Genomic DNA, 18,024 nt, shown 5'->3' with positions numbered 1-18,024 from the left:
TCTCCAGGAACACAAGGTCACCAGTAACAAAAAAAAAAGGTCATACATTAATAACAAGCTCTAGAGGCCAATACCACCAACAGCTGTCATCAGTTATGTAGTCACTATTCACATACAGTAGAATCTGGTTAATTGGGACACATGGGGATCAGTGCATCTTGGCCCAAGCAGCTGCTCCGATTATCCGAAGTTGCATGGAAATAGTTAAAAAGCTATATTTTAAAAAAAGAAACTACTGTTTGAGTAACAAATTGTATTTAGATGAAATATAGAACAAATTAGAAGACTAGCAATACAGTACTATAGACCTGCATTAGTTCCTAATAAAGGAATTCATCCAATGTACACTTTTGATTGACAGAATGAACAAAATCCATGCAATCATCTAGTTCAAACAATGGACTGCCTTCATAGAATGTTTCAACGATTGCATCCTTGAGATCTTCATTTTCACTGTAACATTCAAGATGATTTGTTGATACCTTCAAATTCTCCATAGTCTCCAACTTGAAGTAGCAAAATAATTTCATTTTTACTCCTGTCCGTTTCCAGCATCTCCAAGCCTGAAAGCTTGAAACCTCAAAATAGAACAGTTCAGAATTGTCTTCCTGCTTATTTATCACCATCAGCAACAAAAATCACTACTCTTTGAACACAAACACACGCAACTGCTATAATCTACGTTACTATCAAAATATATAATGGCCTAGAATTAAAGTAGTAATGCGCAAGGAAATATACATATACGTGAATGTATTTACTGAAATAAATTTACTGATAAATGTAGGGATCAGAATGCTTCCTCAATACATTGTAGCAGCACATTTACAATAATTTGGTATCAGTTGCTCCAAAATAGTAAAACCAGATTATTAAGTCCTCAAATGCAAAATTGATTTCCTCACCTCATGAAATGCTTCTATCAAATAACAATTCCTAAGATGTATTGAATCAGTAGCGAAGATATCAGGCATCATATCAGTTAATTGTCATTTAGCCTCTTAAATTGTTTAAGCTAACAGTTTGCCCACCAACCCCATGTGGGACTAGATGATGCCATCATCTACCTGTTACAGTGAGCTCAGTCCCAGCTGGATGATGCTGGTGGCATTGCGAGAATCACATTTTTTGATTTCTCTAGTGCTTTCAATACAATCCAGCCACTTCTTCAGAGTGAGAAGCTGCAATGGATGGGCGGAGACAAATACGCTATCCCCTGGATTACTGACTACCTGATGGACTCCAATTTGTAGGACTGGGTAGTTTTCTATCTTGAGTGGCACTGAAGAAGGGATTGTACTGTCTGTTTCTGTTCATACTGTACACCTGACTTTCAGTACAACTGAGTCTTGCCACTTGCAGAAATTCTCTGATGACTCTGCAGTGGTTAGATGTATCAGAGATGGGCAGCAGTCAGAGTACAGAGGACTGGTGGACAAGTGGTGCATGAGAAATCACCTGCACCTGAATGTGGTCTAAACCAGGAAGATGGAGGAAGAGGACTGTTACGAGTCCTGTATACATTCTGGAAGAGTACAAATACTTGGGTGTTCACCCCAACCACAAGTCTTTGCAATGTAGGAGGAAACCTGAACACTTGAAGGAAACCCACAGAGTCCAGGAATAACACAGAAACTCCTTACAGACAGTGGTAGGAATCAAACACTGATTGGTGATTGCTGCTGCTCTAATTGCTACGCTATTGTTTATGAGAAGTATTTTTTCTTATCGAGTTCTAATAGCAAATTCCCTTAAAAGTAACCACCAACTCAATGTTTTCTTCCTTTAGTGCAGGGATTCCCAACCTTTTTTAACGCCATGAACCAATAATACCATTAAGCAAAGGTTCGTAGACCCCAGTTTGGGAACCCGTTTTAGTGGATATTCTTAAAACCACAGATTTGGTCAAGTATGAATATACACACAAATTTACTCAAAAGTAACTACAAGCAGAATCAAATTAACTTCCCCACCCCCCCCCCCAGCTACTTGCACAGAAAATCCTTTACCAGTGCACCCAATTCCAACCTACATGAAAAACAATCCAGAGCCTGAAACATTAACCAGTTTCATTTTAAGTGACCCATACAGAAACAATTTCTCCACAAAATTGTAGAGTACAGCTTACTCTCAGATCACGCACCAAATTTTTAAAATAGAGCCAAATTTATAACAGTCCAATTCCAGAGTGAAATAAAGACCATAAATTAACCTCCATGCTGGTGGCCAGCTACCATGGAATCAAAAGCTTAGTATTTAAATGATTCGTGAATTTTCAGATGATGTCCAGTTTGTGCTCAGGGTGAAAGATGATCACACAAGGGACAAGATACAAGATGCCAGAGAGTAGTGGTGGAGAGATCTGTACTGGGTCCAATGTTGTTTGTCATATACATTAATGATCTGGATGATGGGGTGGTAAATTGGATTAGTAAGTATGCAGTTGTTACTAAAATAGGTAGCGTTGTGGATAATGAAGTAGACTTTCAAAGCTTGCAGAGAGATTTAAGCCAGTTAGAAGAGTGAGCTGAAAGATGGCAGATGGAGTTTAATGCTGATAAGAGTGAGGTGCTATATTTGGTAGGACTAATCAAAATAGGACACACATGGCAAATGGTAGGGCATTGAGGAATGCAGTAGAACAGAGGGATCTAGGAATAATGGTGCATAGTTCCCTGAAGGTGGAATCTCATGTGGATAGGGTGGTGAAGAAAGCTTTTGGTATGCTGGCCTTTATAAATCAGAGCATTGAGTATAGGAGGTGGGATGTAATGTTAAGATTGTACAAGGCATTGGTGAGGCCAAATTTGGAGTACTGTGTACAGTTCTGGTCACTGAATTATAGGAAAGATGTCAACAAAATTGAGAGAGTACAGAGGACATCTACTAGAATGTTACCTGGGTTTCAGCACCCAAGTTACATAGAAAGGTTGAACAAGTTAGGTCTTTATTCTTTGGAGCGTAGAAGGTTGAGGGGGGACTTGATAGAGGTGTTTAAAATTATGAGGGGGATTGATACAGTTGACATGGATAGGCTTTTTCCATTGAGAGTAGGGGAGATTCAAACAAGAGGACGTGAGCTGAGAGTTAAGGGGTAACACGAGGGGGAACTTCTTTACTCAGAGAGTGGTGGCTGTGTGGAACGAGCTTCCAGTAGAAGTGGTAGAGGCAGGTTCGATTGTCATTTTTTTAAAAAATTGGATAGATACATGGACAGGAAAGGAATGGAGGGTTATGGGCTGAGTGCAGGTAGATGGGACTAGGTGAGAGTAAGCGTTCGGCACGGACTAGAAGGGCTGAGATGGCCTGTTTCCGTGCTGCAATTGTTATATGGTTATACTCCCCATTGTGGCCACCTCATGTCAAATCACCCAAAGGTCAAGAACAACGGAAAATAAAGTTGCTTCTGCTGACTTCAAATGTTCAGCTGAACCATTCCCAATTTCAAAATGCATTTCCTTTGTCATGTTAGAATTCCCATATTCCCAAACTACCCACTCTTTAGCTCTCCTGTTTTGGGGATCTCAGATCAGAAGCTAACCAAATTTGCCATGCTCTTCTCTTCTCAGGAGATCCTTTAAATCGAGATTACTTGTTTTCAGACCCAGCTCTGTAACTGATGAGACCATTGTGGATACTGCATTTTCCATCACATGAGCAGAAGGTGTGTAATAGGAAGGCGGGTGACTAGTTTGGAAGAGAACCTTAACCCTGCCATCCCTTCCATCAGAATTATAGCTGTTCCTGAAATAGCTTCAAGAGCTTAACGCAATTTCAAATGTTCTTTCTACATTTTGTGGTCACAGGGCAGAGATTCCCATTAGAAAGTACAAATGTTGCAAGAAATTTTCAGAATGCCTCAATTTTTTCTCTGCCCATCTGGTCATTTCATGGCACAAGGATAGTGCATCCATTTCTAAAGCATGCTGTTGAGCATGCAAATGTGACGAGACCAGAATCCACTCAGTGGAATCAGAACGATTGTTATAAAAGATTTGGGAGATCAGGCTGACACACGCACACCAACTCTGCCGACAGACTCCGGAATTTTGTATAGACAGTGCTCATGATATCACTCCAGTGTTTTGAAGTGCCTGCTGCAGATATCTCTTATCACAGAAAGAGAGGGCACTAGACCTGGTTTTTTACATTTTGAAATCTAAATCTTCAAGTTAGAACTACAGCACTCCAACTGTAGAATGCTGGAAACAGGTCAGTATCTTTGGAGCAAAGCAAGCTTTGGGTTAACATATCACTAATTGTTAATGAATCAATACTGGTCATGCTACCACAGAAGCAAGTGGGAAGTAATTCACTGAGTATGTACTGTGTTTGATATTAAAACTGAAATGTGATAAATCTGTCAGACAACACCAAGCAACTTAATGCAGATAATATGACAATGCAGTCAACTTAAATCCATAAATGTGCAACATAAACCCTAAATAACCCACAATTCATTCTGTTAACACGGTTAGGATTTGCTGACAAGGTGGGGTATATTATTTAGAAATTACCAATTTGTGAGGACAAAGCATTTGGGGGGGGTCAACTCAAGGCCAGCACAGATGAAATGTCATTGACCCAAAACATTAACTATTTTCTGCTTCATAAATGTTGCCTGAACTGATTTTTTTTTTTAATTCACTTTCTCTGAGAATTGGGGAAGGGGAAAAAGAGTAATCGGTAGAAAAATAAGTAGCTACTCGTACAAATTTAGTCACTATACCTTGTTAAATGACAACTTCTATATTGTCACTGCAACAAAATTCATTGGCAACTCAGCTAGAAAGTGCCTTAGCAGTTATTCTACACCAGTTACACCACCTGCCATAAATCAACCATCATTGTAGGAAAGCATCCACTAGAATTTCTTTCCCCACCCTCTACAGATAAGGATGACAAATCAGACGGGGAGGCTGTCCACACACACACCTTTATGCAGCATTTGAAAACCAGATGATTTTTAATTTTATCAGTTTTTTCACAGTATTTAGAAATTATGGCTTTGTGCGTGGTAGGTCATGTTTAACCAAACTATTAAGAGTTTTTCGAGGAGGTTACCAGGAAAGTGGATGAAGGGAAGGCAGTAGATGTTGTCTACATGTACATCAGTAAGGCCTTTGACAAGGTCCCACATGTCAGGAAGATTCAGTCGCTAGGTATACATGGAGAGGTAGTAAATTGGATTAGACATTGGCTCAATGGAAGAAGCCAGAGAGTGGTAGTGGAGGATTGCTTCTCCAAGTGGAGGCCTGTGACTAGTGGTGTGCCACAGGGATCAGTGCTGGGTCCATTGTTATTTGTCATCCATATTAATGATCTGGATGATAATGTGGTAAATTGGATCAGCAAATTTGCTGATGATACAAAGATTGGAGGTGTAGTGGACAGTGAGGAAGGTTATCAAAGCTTGCAGAGGGATTTGGACCAGCTGGAAAAATGGGCTGAAAAATGGCAGATGGAGTTTAATACAGACAAGTGTGAGGTATTGCACTTTGGAAGGACAAACCAAAGTAGAACATACAAGGTGGATGGTAGGACACTGAGGAGTGCAGTAGAACAGAGGGATCTGGGAATACAGATACAAAATTCCCTAAAAGTGGCGTCACAGGTAGATAGGGTCGTAAAGAGAGCCTTTGGTACATTGGCCTTTGTAAATCAAAGTATTGAGTATAAGAGTTGGAATGTTATGATGAGGTTGTATAAGGCTTTGGTAAGGCCAAATTTGGAGTATTGTGTACAGTTTTGGTCACCAAGTTACAGGAAGGATATTAATAAGGTTGAAAGAGTGCAGAGAAGGTTTACAAGGATGTTGCTGGGACTTGAGAAACTCAGTTACAGAGAAAGGTTGAATAGGTTAGGACTTTATTCCCTGGAGCATAGAAGAATGAGGGGAGATTTGTTAGAGGTATATAAAATTATGATGGGTATAGATGGAGTGAATGCAAGCAGGCTTTTTCCACTGAGGCTAGGGGAGAAAAAAACCGGAGGACATCGGTTAAGGGGGAAAAAGTTTAAAGGGAACATTGGGGGGGGGGGTTCCTTCACACAGAGAGTGGTGGGAGTGTGGAATGAGCTGCCAGATGAAGTGGTAAATGCGGGCTCACTTTTAACATTTAAGAAAAACTTGGACAGGTACATGGATGAGAGGTGTATGGAGGGATATGGTCCAGGTGCAGGTCAATGGGACTAGGCAGAAAAATGGTTCAGCACAGCCAAGGGCCAAAAGGCCTGTTTCTGTGCTGTAATGTTCTATGGTTCTATTGTCTGACAAAAGGTCACCAGCATTAAAGGACAGCTCTTCAACAAATGCTACCTGACAGCATCTGGTGGACTCATTTTAGAGGCCCATGAAATTTAACTATCCAAACTAATTTCTTCTCACCTGGGGTCTTTAATGCAAAAGCACATCAGAAATTAAAAATTTGTAAGACATAATGATTGATAAAGGATGGGGACAGAGATAGTGAAGGTGTTCACTGCTGGAAATGTTGTTAAGTCAGACATTTTAATGTGGCCTATCAACAATAGGAGATGGTTGTATTCAGCATTCCTGTACAAGTGAAATCCACCTGCAACCAAGAAATATCAATTGGAGAGTTCCAAAATCTTAAACCACCAAAATAATGCAATAAACGTCCCAATCGGGATGGTGGGTAACAAGAGATATTCCTTCACAAATGGAACTAAGTATTTGAGTTTTAAAAAAAGCCAAACCACCAAAAAAGATTTGGTCTATTGATAGGGAGTGGTAGCTGTGTGGAACGAGCTTCCAGCAGAAGTGGTTGAGGCAGGTTCGATGTTGTCGTTTAAAGTTAAATTGGATAGATATATGGACAGGAAAGGAATGGAGGGTTATGGGCTGAGTGCAGGTCAGTGGGACTAGGTGAGAGTAAGAGTTCGGCACGGACTAGAAGGGCCAAGATGGCCTGTTTCCGTGCTGTAATTGTTATATGGTTATTCCAAAAGTCATTCCAAATCTATTCTAAGTAACCTTTAAAGAGACAAATGAGTACTCCATAAGCTTCAGTGTCATGGTATTTATTTACCGAGAAATATTTTTGAAGATCAGTTTGAACACGATACCAAGGAGTTCAATGAAAACTCTGCAGCAGGGTAGGAGAGAAATTGGATAAATCAAAATAATTTCATATACACAGTTAGAAAATAACTTGTTTAAACTTAGACTAACTATATGCTTAACAATTAACATACACATTTACTTCAAGTTATTACCGGTTAGCAAGTTGGCTTGCACACATGGAAAGCAGCTGTGAGTAGGAAATGGAATAGGCCCAACTGTTGTGCCGTTCATCATTAAAACAGTTGAGCATAGCAAGTGTCTCCTTGTTACGCCCAGAAAAATTATGAAGCTGAAGACATCCTTAACAAATTCAAAGAAGTAAACCTATATATAGATTTGTAGAAAATGCCTGAAGCACAACATTAAATTTAGTTCACCACCATGGGGTCCTCACTCTGCACAATCAATAAAACTACACAGCTGTGCAGCATGCAGTGGAAAAAGGTCACATGGAGCAAATGCAGCAAGGAAGTCACAGTTTAAAATACTTAACTGGCCAAAACTATCAAAATTAGCAGGATATTCGGTTGTATTTATTAATTCACTCAAAAGCTCCTAGCATCAGGATACAGGTTAACACCCAATGACTTCCCAATTATACAAATCGAGCACTCCAGTCAGCAAAAGTGAGCAGAACCAGCCAGGTACAATTGGTTTAGCAAGAGGAACACCACATGCAGATAAACATGGCACCCCCTAGTCAAACAGCATACAAATCTATACTATATCACTGGATGTCAGTCACTCTAGTATGTGTTTCACATTTTCATTGAACTTACTTGCCAACCATCCACTTCAAAATGTAACAACTTTTACTGATTTATATGATGAGTCAATTGTTGCCACTAGAAAGCAGTATTTTCTTCATGCATCTCTTCCCCCCACCCCCCCCCACTTGTGTCTAAATGCCCAAATGAAGAAGCTTTTGGGCAGGAACATTTTTGAGCTGGCCAACAATTTGTAGAAGTTTCTTACTGCCTTACTTAAATACTTCTATTGTTCTCAGATTCATGAAGCCGAGAACAATGTTGTAAATTTGTACTGGGATTGCTCTGTTTATTCACTAATGAAGGCTTGACCATTTAGATCACAAATTCAGTAACTCATGTTGTGATATCGTCAAAAAGCCAGAAAATCTATTACCAATAACTCCTGCATACAAATTAACTATAAAAATATTCATCATGCATTTCCCATGACTGACTCCAAGTTGTGATCCGATACACAAAAAAAAGATGCAATTCACGCAAAGGCATAATCTTGGCACTGAAAACCTTTAACATTCTAAAGACTTAATCTTGTTGATTAGCAACTTGTTCCCACTGAACCAGCCATACCAACATCCTGCAACTTTGGCTCCATTTTGACCATAAGGTTCAAATGCCAGCTACCCTCCCACACAACTTTTACTGTTGTCATGATTTTCCATGAAGGAGGCCTGCTGAGAGAGATGCTGCAACTATGAGGCATAATAGAAAGACGGAATAAATCCTTTGAAAAGAAATTTGAAGAAAAGAACACACTAATTGCTCTCTCTCTTACCCCCACCCTGCACCGAATCCTCAAACAAGTGCCAACTTAAAACTTACACTTTGCATCTTGGCTCACCACAAACATTAAGCCAGAACAAAGTGATGGAAACTTGATAAAAACAGAATAATCTTTTTCCACTAGTATCTTTCAAAAGGTACAAAAAAAGGGAGGTTTGGTGAACTAAAAATGATTTAGGCAAACATCAGAATTACATTCAAAACCAAGTATTTGTAGTTTGAATATATTGAGAGCTGAATATACAAATATTCTAATAAAAATTGTGCAGAAATTATTCTAGCATTGAACTAAAGAGGATCCAAAGCAATAAATTAATTCCAATAATCATGGGCATATCATTACAGCATATCCATAAATTAATTCAATTGAGTGGTCTAAAATCCAGTTATTAGATTCTCTACGTAAAGTGAAATTGACTGCTATTTATTGTATTTATAAATAGGCATTTATATCCACAAGATTTCTGTAAAAAAAAGTATCACTTAAATTTTAGTTACTGTTGTAATATAGGAAAATGTGTGGGACAATTGACTATCACAAAAAAGTGACCACATAAGCTATTTTAATAATAAGTGAGAATCATTAGCCAAAACTCTTCTGCTCTTGGAAGTGGCATGGGATTTTTGGTTGCAATTTGTGGAGATAATTTAATGCATCACCTGAACAGCCTGGGTGGCTTGCTTGTAATCAAAAGCCCAAATGACCACTAGTTTCTAACCCAGGAGTATAATTACTAAAGAGAAACCCATGTTAAAATTTTTAAGTTATATAAAGGATTTTTATAATAGTAGAACATTTAATAGTAGCTTTTAGAAGGTAAATGAATAATATATACACAAAAACATGATGGGTAGATTATTCAGAAACCAATGCAATGATTTGAGGGAAATAAAGCAGACTTGAACCCACATTTCAATGAAAATGCTATCTATAACATGATCAGCTGGTTCAGAAAACTAGACCAATTCCATGGACCATCCAAATATTTGTACAAATCATTAATAACTTCAACCATTGAATTGTGCTGCAATGAGACTATGACAATAGGTAGTTATTCACAGAATAAATTAGGAGATAAATGAAGAATACCATGCAGCCTTTGCTGCCTGCTTCCATCTTCATGAAGATTTTAATAATGCAGCATCCTACTGCTTTCTAAAGCACTGCATAGTTTCAATCCTCAGAACTAGCAGCTTACTTTAAAACTGTTCTCCCTTGTTCTACATTACCCACAGCCTCTCAAGCCCTTCAAAATCCCACATTTCAATAGAATTACATCTTATTCTTCTAAAACTTCAACTGATAGGGGCCTAATCCATTTACTGTTTCCTTAAACACCTTCACAGCAAGTAAAATAATGAACTTTTTATCCCTTTAAGTAAAAGTAGCATGCAGTAAGTACTCCAAATGCTGTCCGAGTGTTGCCGTACAAGTTTGTTGCTCCTTCCCTTTTACAATGAAGTCCAATTTGCTTCCCGTAACTCAGTTTCTTGTACAAGGACACATGCCCCAATGTCTTTCATGTTAATCATTCCGCTTTACTATTCTCCCTAAGCTAAGTGAGTAGCTTCACATTCTCCTGCATTATCTTCCATCTGGTAAGTGTAATCTTCTGCAGATGAAATCCCATAATTTGCTTTCTCAGCAAATTTGGCTGCAATACATTCTGTATGAACTTTGATTGCAAGTTACTGTACTAATTACTGTACTGTTACCATACTAATGCAAGTTACTGTACTAATTGATGTCCCAACTTTCAAATTATCCAGGCTGACTAATTAACAGAAAACAATCCTATTCATGAAGACCTTATCAACTGCTTTTTAGAAGTCCAATTAACAAGATATCCAATGGTTCCCACCTTTATCCTCCTTGCCACCCTAAAAGAGCTGCAATGAAGTTATCTAAAGCCATTCCGCTTTCAAAAAAAACATGGTCATTATTTGATTTTCTCTACATCCTGCTCCCACTTTCTTAATATTGGATTCCATCATCCTCCCCACCCCCCCCACCAAAAAGATGCAAGGTCAATCAGCGTTTCTCTTAAATAGTAGGCGATTGGAAGGCTGCACCTACTGAATCCAATATTTCTGGAGTCACTTCTTTAAGGCCTCATAACAAAGGCCATGGAATCTGTCTGCTGATATCTCATTGGATGCCTAGTGGATTTCATCGTGTGAGGGGAAATAAATTCTCTTCCCCCTGGCTTTCTACCACTGTATTTAAAAAAACAGACGTCTCCAGCTATGAAGACAAACATATTTGTTCAGTCTCTAACAATTCCTATTTGCTATTAATTCTTGTCCTACAAAAAGACAAAAGTTTACCTCAGCCATTCTGCAGATTTTTGTAGAGTTCTATTTTTAGTTTTCTTGCTAGATTCTCAATCTAATGTCAACCTCAATTTCAACTTAATCTTTCCTAGTTTCTAAAATCAATTCCACTAATCTCTGCAACATTGTATAACTTCCTTTTCAACTTGATGCCATTTTTGGTTAGCCACGTGTGGAACACCCTTCAGTCCTCCAACAATTAACAAATCCTAATAACATCTGCAAATAATACTGAAGGACTCACCACTACTCAAATAATGACAGAATTAATCAATCATGGTTCAGGTTCTAAGATCAACACTGGTCAGAAATGCATTACTGTGGTCAGCCCTGCTCTGAAATCTCACTATGAGGAAAGAATACCACCACTTCCCCAAACACAACATCCAACCCTCAAAAAATGTATCTAAGTCTTCGAGAGGAAAAAAAAAGACATTCCAACAATGTAATAATACACAATTGTTTCACCCATGGGAGTACCAGAAACATAGAAAAATGAACACCAAACATATTCAAGTACTCCTCCCAACCACAGATATGAAGCATGTTGAAATGCTCATGACTTTATAGCACAGTGCACACTAACTTAAACTAAAACTAATCTAGGAACTGTTTGAAGTTTTTTCTTCAGCCTTTTAAGTCTTCACAATAACCCTGCACATTTGCCCTTTGGATTTTTGTGAAAAGCACCCTTGAAATGGGTTTATGTACCAAATGTAAAGTTTGTTTCTCACCTAGATTTTGAAGCACTCCCTACAAAAATTACCAAATTCCAATGACTAAACCCATTATTTATGTAGCGTACGCTAAATAGTTGGGTATTTTTTCTCTATTTTGAATGGAAAATCTTCGTTTATAAACAATTAGATAACAGCCAATTGATATCGTGCTCTCGTTTAATGCGAGTTAACAGTGAACGGCTCTACCTTCACGCTGTTCGTAGAGTGATCTGCAAAGGGGGACAAAGCCCTTTCGCTTGCAGCATGCAAAACATGAATGGATCTAATTGCTTTATCGCACGCTCTGACTCAGCCCGCCCAACAGCAGGCACCATTTTCTTCTCGAAAAACAAGCCGAGCAACCCTAGATTGGAAGGGAAGGACGGCACGTGTACGCGCACACATGCCAAATCTAAAAAAAAATCAGACTTTTTAAAATACTCCAGGGCGCTGAATTAAATTATTTCCGACCGGCCGACATGCCAGGACAAATCGATACGCTATTGATATGTTGTGGCAGGGACATGAATGGAGACCGCGCATCACTAGCTCGAGATGAGGAACATGGCCTGCTACACTACTAAACTGTTGTTGCTCCCATACCACGTTTTCCAAAACATTGTTTCAAGGTGGCACATTAACGAACTGACACCATCGAAGGAGAGTGGTCGGCGTCTTTAATCGAGGCTAGGAAAATAAAATCACCACATTTTAAAAAATAAAAATTATTAGTCAAATAAATTTTCAGATTAAAATTTAATATGAAGTAAATTGCATTGCTGGATTTTTAGCATATTCCAACATGGAAAATCATAATTGTCGGAATTTGTAACCAAAGGTAAAATATCGTTGAAACGAAAACATCGAGCAATACAATATCGTCATCGCACTAAAGAATTTGATCAGAATGATTACAAATCCCACGAAAAGACACTGCCTGCAGATTAGATTTGCTTATAACTTATTTGAGACAAATACTAATAAGCTGACGATTGCAATGATTGAATCATTGCCATCTTTGTGAGCAGTTTCACGGCTCGACCAGCATCCAAAGTAGGGTCATCGCAACATTTTCGGGGAGGGGGGGGAGTAAACGAATAACCCGGTGTTTAACGCTGTGCATGGAACACTAAGCACGTTGAATAAATTTTTTTTCCCCAGAAATCAAATTCGCTTATTTGGAAGTATAATTAAAGCCGTCCTGAAGGGTCTCGACCCGAAACGTCGACTGTTTACACATTTCTAGAGATGCTGCCCGAGTACCTCCCGCAATTTGCGTCGTTAATTAAAACTTAGATCATCCCAAACGTTAACATTGTGACTTCCCGATATCAAAAGTATACAATATCGTGAATATTGTTGTTGATGACACGGGTTTACGTGACACAAATACGAAAAATTAAAATGACAGCAAATAAAACTTCATTAATGAGGAATTGAATGACGTTTTCGTAAATCGTTAAAATTCCACCAATTCTTATCAAAATTCCGATTTGAAAAATGTAAACCTTAGCTTTGTTTGCAAGTGCAGAACTATTTTGCTCCCCAATAGCAGAGCTGACCCGACCTCAGACCTACTTGGTTGTCGTGGTGCTGGCAGTAGCTGAGCCGGTCATGTGCGAGCGGCAGGCTGGCGAACGGCTGCTGGTTGTAATGGTGCTGCCTGAAGCGCTGGATGACATGCTCCTTGGTGAGCCGGACCCGCTGGTGCGCCCGGACACAGTGATCGCACAGGTATTCAGCGCAGTCCATGCAGCGGGAAGTCACCGGCGCGCCTTCGTCGCAGGAGCTGCAGCCCGACTGCGAGCCCTTGGCGCGGCTCCGCCGCTGCACGCCTCCGTCCAGCTCGTCCTCGGCCGCCGACACCACGTCCAGCAGGTTGTTGAGTAGCAGCAGGTCGGCGGGCAGCCCGTCGTTGTCGGCGGCCGGCATGCGGCTGTCGCAGATGGGGCAGGCCAGGTCGGGAGGCCCGCACGAGTTGGCCGAGGAGGAGGAGGAAGAGGAGGACGACGACGCGGCGGGAGGCGAGGGCTCGGCCTCGGGCCGGACGCGGTGAGGGGCCGGCCCGCCGTTGTTGTTGCTGCTAGGGCCCCCGGGCCGCCGCCGCCTGCCGCCGTGAGCTTCTAGGCACGCCTGACAGAAGGAGTGGCGGCAAGGCAGCAGGCGCAGCTCGTCAGCCGGGCTAGAACGGGAGCGCGACCCGGGGCCCCGGGCGCAGCAGAGGCCGCACTGTTGCTGCTGCGGCGGAGGTAGCGACTCCTGTCGCGGCGGCGGCGCTTCGGGTCGGGCTGGGCCTAGGCCCTGCTGGTCCTGGCACGGCGGCGGCTGCTGCTGCTGCTCCTGGCCGCAGAACGGTGCGGCCATGGCGGCCTCGGAGCGCTGGTAGCAGCGCGGGTAGAAGTGGCCCTGGGCCAGCTCGGCCGACCGGGAGGGCAGCCGCTCCGCTTCCTCAGCGAGAACCGCTCCCCTGTGCAGCGAGCGAGATAGCCACATTGACGGGCCGGCGGGGGCTCATATTCCCCCCGCGGAGGCGCCGTGTGCGGGGTGGCCCGCGGAGGGCAGGGCAAGGCCGAGCCGGGACAGTGGGGGTTCCCCTCCCCTCCCACCCACCCCCCAAACTCCAGTCGGCCCCTCGGTCCCCCACTCCCCGGTGACACCTCCTCCCCCTCAGCGTCGCCCCCGGCCGCCGCCTCGCCCCAGCGCACGCTCCATTCTCTCGCACTTTTCCTCTCGAGCAGCAGCTCCGGCCACCTCGCGCGCCCGCTTCTTTTTTTCCCCCCTCTCTAGCCGGCTTGCATTCTAACGTCGGGCGGGGCGCCGTCGCTGACGTCACCACGCAACTCCTCTTTAGCGTCAGGTGCGAGCAACAGCGCGTAACCAGCCTTCTACCCCAGCGTCCATTCATTTTTTTTTAAATATAACCCATTCATAATATCTGAGAGGAGATGATTAGCCCTCACTGGCATCTTCGATCGGAGCGGCCCTGGGGGTGCCGGACACGTACTGTGGCAATGTTAAACTGAGCGGGCGTTGGGGGGTGGGTTGTCGCTGCTCGTTTCTTTGTTGCAAGAAACCAGCCGCGAGCGAATTCAATCTCATACACCGATTTCAGAAAGAACATCGCATATCCCAGATGTTGGAAACCCGGCGCAACTTATAAAACTCAGCGGGTCAGGCAGCATCTGGAGAGAAATGGACAAACCCTATGTTTGCTGGGTTCCTGGTTACTTGATAAATATCTTCATCTTCAACTTTCATGAGCTTTCTATCATTCTATTTTACCAATAAGCACACACAAGAATCATGAAAACATACGTGTGCACTCCATGTACATGGGATTGAGATTTTCTGCCCCCTGTTACCCTTCACTCCGGCACCTTGAGTATAGAAGCAACTACGGAGACTTGTCCCATTTCCTCATACTCAATTCCCAGATTTGTAGATTATAGAACATCATATCCATCTGGCATCATATATGACCTAGTATGTAACCAAAGAGCCTAACAAATTTCTACTGATATACTGTGGAGAGTATTCTAACTGTTTTCATCACAGTCTCATATGCAGAGGGCACTGCACAGGATTGGAAGAAAAATGCAGAAAGCTGCATACTCAGTCAAATCCATCATGGGCACTAGCCTTCCCAGCATCGAGGACAACTTCAAAAGACAATGCCTCAAAACGGTGGCATCCTTCATTAGGGTGAGATGCCACCCAGAACATGACCTCTTCTCAGTGGAGGAGGAGGAACAGGACCCAAGTATTCCACCTCAACCAACTATGCAGTGACTTTTAGACTTGCAACAGCCAATGGACTGGGGTGGGTAGAATTCTTTTCCCAGATTGTATTTAAGAATGTTCTGAACACATCATTGCAGGTAAGGATATTCTTCCTACAATGATATGGCCAGAACTGTCCTAGCAACATTCTACGCCACTAGTTGGCATATCTCACTCCTGTACGCCCTCTTGTCACCACCTGAGATTCTACCACAATGGTTGTATCTTCAGAAAATTTATAGATGATATTTGAGCTATGCCTAGCCGCACAGTCATGTGTATATAGAGAGTAGAGCAGTGGGCTAAGCACACACCCTTGAGGTGCGCCAGTGTTGATCGTCAGCAAGGAGGATATGTTATCACCAATCCACACAGATTGTGGTCTCCCGGTTAGGAAGTTGAGGATCCAATTGCAGAGGGAGGTACAGAGGCCCAGGTTCTGCAACTTTCTCAGTCAGGATTGTGGGAATGATGGTATTAAATGCTGAGCTATAGTCAATGAACAGCAGCCTGACATAGGTGGTCTAAAGCCATGTGGAGAGCCATTGAGATTGCATCTGCCATTGACCTATTATGGTGATAGGCAAATTGCAATGGGTCCCAGTCCTTGCTGAGGCAGGAGTTCAGTCTAGTCATGACCAACCTCTCAAAGCATTTCATCACTGTAGATGTGAGTGCTACCGGCCATTCACCTGTTGAGGTCTTGGGTCTCCCTCTCTCGTCCACCCATCTACCTTCTCGCTCACCTGGCTTCAGATGTCACTTCCAGCTCGTACTCCTTCCCTCCCTCACCTTATTACTCTAGCTTCTGCCCCTTTCCTTTGCAAGACTCCTGCACCTCCTGCCCGATGGTAGCAGCGAGAAGAGAGGGAGATGGGTCAAATGCAAGCAGATGGGATGGGTTCAGGTGGGGGATACTGGCTAACATTGAGAAGGGCACGGGTTTGCTTTCCACTGGCTCAACATTTTAATCAGTGTGGAGTAATGGAGCTGAGCACGGGTTAATTGTCTGCTCGCGGGCCTCAACACACCACCTGCCGCCAGTGATGGCTACCCCACCATAGCCGTACACGCAGTCACAAGAGTCAAGTTCACCTTATAATTCAGGAGATTGTAAAGTCATTAGTTTGCTTAGACTGTTCAAAAAATACACTTTTAAAGGGAAATGCAGACTGCAGTGATCATAATTCAGAAGAAGTATAGCGAGTAGAGTATCCTGTAGTTTTGTGAGCTGCCCGCACAGACATTGCCGTATATTGCCGGTGCGATCTTAAAACATTCAAACAAATGGCTGATTTTACATTTCTAAGCATCTTAATCACACCTTCTGCATTAAAGAGTTGGAATGAAAACAATGGTATCTGAGATCCAATGTGTACAACCAAAGTTAGATTAGATTAGATTCAACTTTATTGTCATTGTGCCAAGCACAGATACAAAGCCAATGAAATGCAGTTAGCATCTAACCAGAATTGCAAAGAATAGTGTTATTTACAAAATAACTGTGAATAAAAAGTAAGTGCTACAGCACACAAAATGATCTAGAGCTTATCACAGTTCTTTTTGTGGACATCCTCTGCATGACCATAACCACAACACATGGTCCATGGTCCCTCAATACCATCTCTTTAATCAAGAAAGCACAGCACTTCCTGAGGAGATTGAGGCTTCCCGCCCCCCCCCCCACCACCATTTTAATCATTTTTTACAGGATCACCATTGAGTGTGTCCTGACTAGTTGCATCACCATCTGGTATGGGACTTGCAAGGTATCTGATAGCAAGCCCCTACGTAGGATTGTGAAGACTGCAGAGAAGATCATTTCTTAAAACCAGAGGACTGTGGCCACTCATGTGGCCCCTGGTGTGGTACACTACTACAGTAATTGAGGGGCTTCCTCACCCAGCACAGCCACTTCCTGTTAGTCATAGTCATAGTCATACATTATTGATCCCGGGGGAAATTGATTTTCGTTACAGTTGCACCATAAATAATTAAATAGTAATAAAACCATAAATAGTTAAATAGTAATATGTAAATTATGCCAGGAAATAAGTCCAGGACCAGCCTATTGGCTCATGGTGTCTGACCCTCCAAGGGAGGAGTTTGTAAAGTTTGATGGCCACAGGCAGGAATGACTTCCTGTGACGCTCTGTGTTGCATCTCAGAGGAATGAGTCTCTGGCTGAATGTACTCCTGTGCCCAACCAGTACATTATGTAGTGGGTGGGAGACATTGTCCAAGATGGCATGCAACTTGGACAGCATCCTCTTTTCAGACAGCACCGTCAGAGAGTCCAGTTCTATCCCCACAACATCACTGGCCTTACGAATGAGTTTGTTGATTCTGTTGGTGTCTGCTACCCTCAGCCTGCTGCCCCAGCACACAACAGCAAACATGATAGCACTGGCCACCACAGACTCGTAGAACATCCTCAGCATTGTCCGGCAGATGTTAAAGGACCCCAGTCTCCTCAGGAAATAGAGACGGCTCTGACCCTTCTTGCAGACAGCCTCAGTGTTCTTTGACCAGTCCAGTTTATTGTCAATTTGTA

At 42.3% G+C, this 18,024-nt stretch overlaps 1 protein-coding gene across 1 annotated transcript in view; it reads right to left on the bottom strand.

Moving 5' to 3' along the window:
* The window catches only part of trim71 (tripartite motif containing 71, E3 ubiquitin protein ligase), a 42,802-nt gene extending 27,905 nt beyond the window's left edge, over window positions 1–14,897 (bottom strand). Inside the window, exon 1 of the mRNA XM_063066665.1 lies at window positions 13,269–14,897. Within this exon, the coding sequence (XP_062922735.1) occupies window positions 13,269–14,183 (915 nt within the window). The 5' untranslated portion in view covers window positions 14,184–14,897. The remainder of the gene's footprint in view (window positions 1–13,268) is intronic.
* Window positions 14,898–18,024: the final 3,127 nt, after the last annotated feature.

Source organism: Mobula hypostoma, chromosome 14, assembly GCF_963921235.1.
Source record: "Mobula hypostoma chromosome 14, sMobHyp1.1, whole genome shotgun sequence".
NCBI classification, from domain to species: domain Eukaryota; kingdom Metazoa; phylum Chordata; class Chondrichthyes; order Myliobatiformes; family Myliobatidae; genus Mobula; species Mobula hypostoma.
This window is presented reverse-complemented; position numbering and strand designations above follow the sequence as displayed.